The sequence below is a fragment of the Lemur catta genome, chromosome 19 (assembly GCF_020740605.2).
Source record: "Lemur catta isolate mLemCat1 chromosome 19, mLemCat1.pri, whole genome shotgun sequence".
Taxonomy (NCBI): Eukaryota; Metazoa; Chordata; class Mammalia; order Primates; family Lemuridae; genus Lemur; species Lemur catta.
The window spans coordinates 4,343,212-4,350,905 of NC_059146.1; the positions used below are offsets into that span (position 1 = coordinate 4,343,212).

Here is a 7,694-nt window from a genome sequence, read left to right on the forward strand (position 1 = left end):
ATTCACAAGTTCGAGAACATTTATAAACCCAGAGATTCTATAAAAGAAGTTCATAACGAGTGGTTTGATAAGATTTCATACCAAGGAGAGGAAAGAGATGGTCTGGGAAGAAACAGATTCTTTTCCCTGTTTCTTCCATGATTCTTCATAATTTCTGGGCAGTAATTTCTTTGTTGCTTTATTTATGAGATGGAACTAGTCATATTTGCCTCCCCCAGCTTAGAAACATGACGATATTTGAAGGGCAAAATCCTTTGTACTTATCTCGTTGGAGGCTTCCTATGAATTAACTTTCAGGAATCGGTTTGCCAAATTTTCACTGACCATTCTCCATCTTGGGAAACTATGAATGTGCTGTTTTTCTCTCCTCGGTATGATGTGTAGGGAGGGGAGGGATGGAGACAGAGGACAGAAGAGGTGGGGAGAGAGGAACCAATCTGTTTGCGGAGGTTGCTTCCTATAGCCATTGGTTATAGAATGTTTTGAACATGTTACATAATTGAGCAGCCTTCAGAATGGAGTCTTAGGTACAGCATGTGAGTGTGTAAGTGTGTGTGTGTTGTAGTGGGGACTGGGGGATGAACTAGGGGCCATGGGGGCTTGGATATTCTGCAGAGTTCACGTGATGTAGCTTTTCCCCCTGCCTTTCCTAGAAAGGGTTAATTATGAAGTGAAGTCCCTTAGTTCAGAGCAAAGCCCCCAGCTGGCTGGTTTCTGTTCTTGTCCTTTTTGAACTGAAGCACGGGGTAAGTGCTTCATGGCTGCTTTGCACACATAGAGTGGGCAACTACTCCCACATAGAAGGGGAGTAGTTTATTTTAAAGAACTTAACAAAGGGTTTTTTTTTTTAGCTTAACAATCCCATTACAGAGAATACTGTCTTAATAAAATAGTTTGTGTTATGAAAGTTTAGCCCATTGAAATTGGGTTTTGTTGATGCTCTACGACTAACTAACGATCTCATTAGACATTCTTCTTGCCCTCCGGCAATCACCCTCTGCTAAGAAACTCTTATCTGGAGTTTGGAAGGGAGGGAGAGGACATAGCCACTATTCTTATGTCCTGCGTCAAATAGCAATGGCTGTTTAACTTCCTTCTTCTCTCCCACCAAGCATGCCACCAACATTTGCCCAGACTTAAAGTCTAAAACAAAATGATAATACCCTAGAAGGAAGAACTTGGAAAAAGATTGAGTGAAGGGAGATATGGAAGAAGGATTTTTTACTAGTAAAATCTCATTTTAGTGTGTATAGTTTTCTTATTACTTATTCATTTAGTTAGAGAGTAGATGGGCAACAGTGGTGTTTCATTCATTCATTCATTCATTTCATTCAACAATTTTTTTTTTATTCAATAGTTATTTATGACCCAAGCACCGTAACTAGGTGCTGGGGATTTAGCAATGAAGAAAAAAGACACAGACACAAATCCCTGCCCATGTGGAGATTATATTCTCCTACACTTACAAACTGAAATGTAATTTATAACAGTTTACTTGTAAAAAAAATTCTACTAGCACCAAGAGTTGGAATATCCCAAATTGCATTGTAATGGGATTCTGTTTGAGAAGTACCAAATATTGGGCAGCTATAGGGAATGAAAGGAGTGTAGCTCATGCTGCTGATCTGAACAATAGTGGACAAGTGTGATCGTATCAGTAAAATTGCTAGTTATATGGGATATGCATGTTGTTTAAGCCATGTCAGCTTTCACAAACTCTTGACTATTTCTCTCTCTCTCTTTTTTAAGTGGAATTCGATTCGATCTGTAAGTCGATGTCGAAGCAGGAGTTTAAGTCCCATTTGCTCCCGTAGCCGTATTGGTTTAAGCACGGTACCTATCTAATTATTTTTACACAAAACTCATCTATGGTTGACACTTTCTTTGCTTCCACAGTCACCTATAAGAGAGGTGATTATAAATCTATAGGTAGAAAGAGAACCTGTCTTAATAATGCTAACCCCAAACTGATTTTTGTACCATTGTGGGCTTGGGAATTTATCATTCTAGAAAGAAGTGGAAGTAATTTTTTTCTTCTTGATTAGTTCAAGGAATAATAGACTTTACTTATTTCATAGTTTTTTATCTGTGGGTGAAATGGGCTATTCAAGATCAGATAGTTTCTAAACAGAGAATGGGATACCTTAGTCAACTGATCTGGGCACAGGTCCTTGGTTCCTCTAGAAAGTATTGTGTGAGTTTGGAGAAATTGCTCAAATGGTCTGGATAAAGGGCATTGCAGGTATTAATTTGTCCCCAACTTCAAAGTAGGAAAAATGAGATTCGTTTCTTTATGTATTAGGTCTTGGAAGGATTTCTAATACTTCTCTCAAAGGAAAAAAAAAAAAACAACAGCAAAAACATCTCTGAAAACTACGGGGATAACATCTCTAAAACCATTATGATTCACCACTGTTCATTATTCAACACGTGATGTTTAGTCAATACCTTTTGAATACAGGGCTATCCCAGTAAAAATTCTTTAAATATTTGTTCAACCTTGTTTTAGAGGAGAGTGGAGATGGAGTACCATGTCTGGCAGTGCTCTGCTTCTCCAAAATTGTCTCTAGCCTGCAGCTGTAGCCCTAATGTTGCAACACCTCCTTGGCAAAAGCAAAAACAAACAGACAAAACCCCAGCAGTTCCTGAGACCCAGCTTCCTTACTGATTTTAGTGAGCATCTATTATGGCTTCAGCACTCTCCTTATCCAACATTCCTTCTGTATCTGATGGTGCTAGATTTGAGAGGGACACAAAAATGACTAAAAGATGGTCTCTTCCCTAAATGGTCCCAGCATAGGAAGCTCAATATGATTTAAACAAATTAACTGAATGTGATACAGTCTATAAATCGCTAAGTCCATACTGTGACACTACGATGCAGCCCATAAAGAAGCACAGAGGGCTGGAACCATCAAAGGAGATGGAGGTTCCTTCTGGATTTGCTAATGAGGAAGGGGTTCAGGAGGGGGTTGGCATTTGACTTGGCCTTTCAGAATGGGTGGAATTTCAGTGGCCTGGGGAACTGAGAGGAGGATTCAGGTGAAGAAATGGCCTAAGAAATGTTGGGGAAATGGAAAAGTCATGCAGCTGACACAATCCTTTTGCTTGTGGTGATTTTAATATGGTTTAATTATCCTTATTTACAAATAAGTATTACAGTAGGCAAAAGCAAAAGGATAGTGCATTCAGTGGATTGATAAATAAAAAGGAAATCTTGAGAGCACTGTACTGGGAAAAATCACAATTCTCCGCATTCTATGAGGAGATGGCATATCAGAATAAAGAGTAAGATTAGATACTTATTGTGCTATAGCCAGGGCAGATTTGAACTCTGGGCTCTCACGGGAAGGCTCGTCCGGGGGCAATGTCCTCTGCGATGAGCCCCTAGACATGTTTGAAACACCTTCTTTCTCTTTCTCATTTTTTTTGCTCAGGAAGAACAAATTAATTTAAACGTTAGATGAGAATAAAATACAGTCTCAAAGGTGAAACAGCTGCCAACTTTCTGTCTCTTTCTATCATCCTTTCACTACGATAAAACTGGGTATACCTACACAATAAAAAATTGAATATTATTGGTTAGTTTTTTTTTTTTTGGCTTATTTGAGGTATTGAATCACCCAGAACAGATTCCGTCTTCATTAGCATCTGTTTATCTAATGTGTCTGAAAACTCAGAGCAAGAATGACGCTTGCAGCGTTGAGTCTGAGCGAGAACGGCCCCGAGGTTACAGTGCGGTGCCTTTTGCTTAGTGGAAGTAAAGGTGAAATTTGAAAAATGATTCTTTTCTGGCTGCTTGGTGACCTTTCTTAATAACGCAGAGTTTTGGACATGTGAGATAATGTATATAAAGGATCTGCCAGAGATTATATCATCGTTTTGGCTTTAATTAGTTAATTATAATAATTACTTTTATTTTCTGAAAAGCATTGAATTCAATATGGCTACTTTCAGGCCATTTTACCCAGCTTTTAATGAATAGTATAATTTAAACCAAATTGAGTGTCCATTTACTTAAGGAAGTATAAAAAGAATCACAATGGTTAACTGTAAGGGGAAAGAAAAATCATAGTTCTAAAGTGCCCTGGAGCCAATTATTTAGCTGCTTTTAGGACAAAAACGTCAAAAGGATTCATCTTTTGAGCTCCATCTACTATGTCATTCACTTTACACTTTTATATTTTCCAGGTATCTCGAAGTCGGAGCCCTTCTCCAATAAGATGTACATTGCCAAGTAAGTGGGATAGTTAAAGTGGATCAAGTTTTCTGCTTTTTAATCCTCTTTCCAATACTCAGGGAGGGAGCATCTCTTCCCTCCAGCTCACACCTGTCGTTCCTGGGCCCCCTCCGCCCAAGCAGGTCCTAAGGGCCGCGTAGGACGCGACTCCAACCGAGAAGTCTAATCGCTGCAAACCTAGATCCGCCACCCCTCTTCCATTTAGGTGCTTCCAGAAGATAATCTGAGAAGGTGGCCATAGTAATCACCTGTTTATTTTTCTCCCTAGGGTTTTAAAGCCACCAGACCTGTTCCTTTGCCGCAGTTCATCGTAGCAGCCGACCTCCCGGCGCCTCCACCTGCCCGCTGTCTGCCTCCGACCTCACTTAAGATAATGTGAAAAGGCAATTCTGTGTACCACTCCGCACAGAGACTTAAATGTTTTGGCTTAGCGTGTTTGTAACTTCAGATATATTGCATTTTATTTTATTTTATTTTATAGACACAAATTCCATTAATTTCATAAAAACGATTGCATAGGCGTTTAGGATCATATTCATTCAAAGCAAAGCCCATTACAAAGGCTCAGGATTTCCATCCTGAAACACTAGGCTCTTTTTAACAGCAACTGTTTGAACTAAAGTGGAAAGAAAGTCTTGACCACACTGAGTCCAAAAGAAAAGACGAGTCATTTTAATTTACAGAGTGATCATAAATATTATAATTGTGGGTATCAGCTTTCACTTGAAGCCAATACTGGGTGTTTTAATATCCTCTTACAGTTTGGGGAACTCATATGAGTAGCAGTGACTTAAGGCTAAATGTAGAAGATGACAATTTACGAGAATATAATTAGTTGGCTGGCTTCTCTGTTCTTGTTTGGAGAGTGCCCAGTTTGAGTTAGTAGAGCACTGAATGAATGTGGAAGCTACTTAGTTGAGAGAATTTTCTTGCTCTGTAAATGTGGAGCAGCGATTTGATTAGAAGCCAGCTTTAGATAAATGTTAGTCACCTCCTGTTTATCTCCTAGGAATGCTTTGTACTGTTTTAATGCTTGTGTCAAATGTAAAAGTTCCCTGGGACATGCATTTTACCTATTCTGCCTAGCTGTTTGCGAATTCAGACCTCCTATGAACTCCATCTGACTAAAAATACCTGAACTCAAGGCCTAAAGCTAGGGGCACCGTTTATTGATTTGATTTAGGGGCACCAATTATTGATTTTAAATTGAGCATAAATCCCTTGATCCCTTGACTTCTTCACTCTCAAGTACTCTTCTTGAAAGTTCACGTTCAAAATAAGAACGGAATGTTGCTTTCTCGAGATAAGTAATGTTCTTTCTGCTTTTTTCTTCTTTCACTTTCAAGCCAGCCTTAAATGCAAGCCTCACATATGTCTGCTTTCTCCATATGCCTTTTAGAGAGACACTTTGAATTGGCCACAGGTCAGTTTGCACAAGTTCAGTGCCAGAACCAGCACCCAGTACTCTGCAGGCCAAAACAAACAAACAGCAGCAACTTCTCTAAAGCGTCTTCCGCCTGGGCTGGAGGGTGGATGGGTTGGGGGGGACTTCCGCAGTCCCTGCCCCTTGAGTCTACTGGTCACCCCCTCATTCTGAGCCGTGAGTTTAATTTTTCTCCCTCTTTGCGTATTTATGTAGTCATCACTTTGAGGCAATGGAGTGTTCTAGAAGGAGCACCAGATGCTTAGGTAGCTGCTAGTCCTACCTTGGTCATTAACTTGCTTTGTGGCCTTGAGCAAGTTATTTTACCTCTCTGAGCCTCAGTTTCATTGTAGAGCGAAGAGGTTGGATGAAATTAGTGGTTCTCTCAACCCTACCAGACCCAATGTCCCTTTTACAATAAGTATTTTATCCAGATATCCTGAAATGAAAATCAAAGTTAATATAACCTATATGCACGTGTAGTTTTAAACAATGAACATAGTACTCTAACTGAATATAAAGCAGAAAAAAGGAAAATAATTTTTCATAAAATGTATTTCACTAAAAAAGCTTGGGTATAACCACCCTAGAGGATTAAGTTGTTAGATGCCTGAACCTGTATGTAGAGTCATCAGCTACAAATGCAGATCAGTGTGTGCACTGGCAACTGAAAATCACAGTGTGGTATCAGACACGGCTGTCTGAAATGGCGAACAACCCTTGGTAATGTCTCAAACAGAAAAACCTGCAGTCTTAGTTAACACAGCAATTGCATTCCTGGAAAATTCAATATATATTAAAACCATGCCACAGTTACTTTGTGTTATACGTTAAAACATTTTTTCCTAAAATTTCACTAAGTAATGAGAGTGCCTACATATTAGAATTGTTTTTCAGGAACTGAGCACATACCCTGATTTGGAAAAAGGTCACACATAGCTCGGTTTATTTGCTGTGCTCTCTGTCTGGCCGCTTGCTGTTGTTCAAGTTTCTGATTTGAGCTGTAACTACACAGGGAAAGCTGAATCGTCTAGAATAATTTTTGAAAAGAATTTACAAAATCAAAGGAGGCTGACTGATCTGTACTCATTCATCTGGGCATGTACCTTAACCTTAGGGACTTCGAAAAATGAAAAGCTCTTATTTTGTAACCTGCGTAAATGTTAGTTTCTTATATTATTGGTTTAACATCTAATAATAAAATCAAGAAAAAGTGTTTTTGCAACTGTTGGTTCTTTGCAAGGAAGTGCCTTCCTCCCATAGTCCCAAGTTCGATGATACTTCTCCATCTCTAATCTGTGAGGCCTGAACCAGAGCCACAAATTCATTCGGTAAATACGGGCTGCACCCTGCTCTGAGGCTGACCCTGGCCTTGTTGCAATTCCACGCTGCAGGCGAAATTGCTGGCTTCATTTTATTTTATTCACAGCTCATTGTCGTATTCAAGATGCTGTCTCCAAGTAGAGCTTCACCATTTTCATGGAGCTTTCACTGACATTATTTCGCTTCCTCCACGCAACAAGGCTAGGTGTGTTCTCAGCTTCATAGGTAAGGAAGCTGTTCATCCAACACACTATGTAGTCTTGTTCCAGGGCCTTTTATTTTAGAGTAAGATTCCATCCTGCTTTCTTTTCTTCCTCCATGGCATATAGTTTCAGACCTTTGTTTATTGGTTTATTTATTCTTGTATCCACTCACACACTCATTGAAGACCTCCTGTATGCTACTATAGTCCACACTGCTAGGAATACAGTAGTGGACAAGGTTCTGGTTTTTATAGAGTTTAATGCCATGTCCAGTTGCATTCCTTGGTGATTTTCCCGTCATAAAGAGCAGATATGATGGGAGAGAGAAAAAAGTGGAGTTAGAGTACAGCAAATGCAAAAGAGAAAATGTTACATAGCAATCGAAGGTTTTAAATACATGAATTTATGGGGCAAATATCTACATAAAAAGCTCTGAAAGGCAATAGTAGAATAGTATGGTGAAGTACATAAGAGAATATAACTCAATTATGCCATTTACGGGTGA

At 39.3% G+C, this 7,694-nt stretch overlaps 1 protein-coding gene across 2 annotated transcripts in view; it reads left to right on the forward strand.

The window, feature by feature from the left end:
- Positions 1-6,881, forward strand: part of SPATA18 (spermatogenesis associated 18) — a 28,482-nt gene extending 21,601 nt beyond the window's left edge. For both annotated transcript variants that reach the window (XM_045533008.1, XM_045533009.1), the window contains 3 exons: positions 1,750-1,833; positions 4,192-4,237; positions 4,509-6,881. In XM_045533008.1, the coding sequence (XP_045388964.1) occupies positions 1,750-1,833; positions 4,192-4,237; positions 4,509-4,516 (138 nt within the window). In that variant the 3' untranslated portion in view covers positions 4,517-6,881. The remainder of the gene's footprint in view (positions 1-1,749; positions 1,834-4,191; positions 4,238-4,508) is intronic.
- Positions 6,882-7,694: the final 813 nt, after the last annotated feature.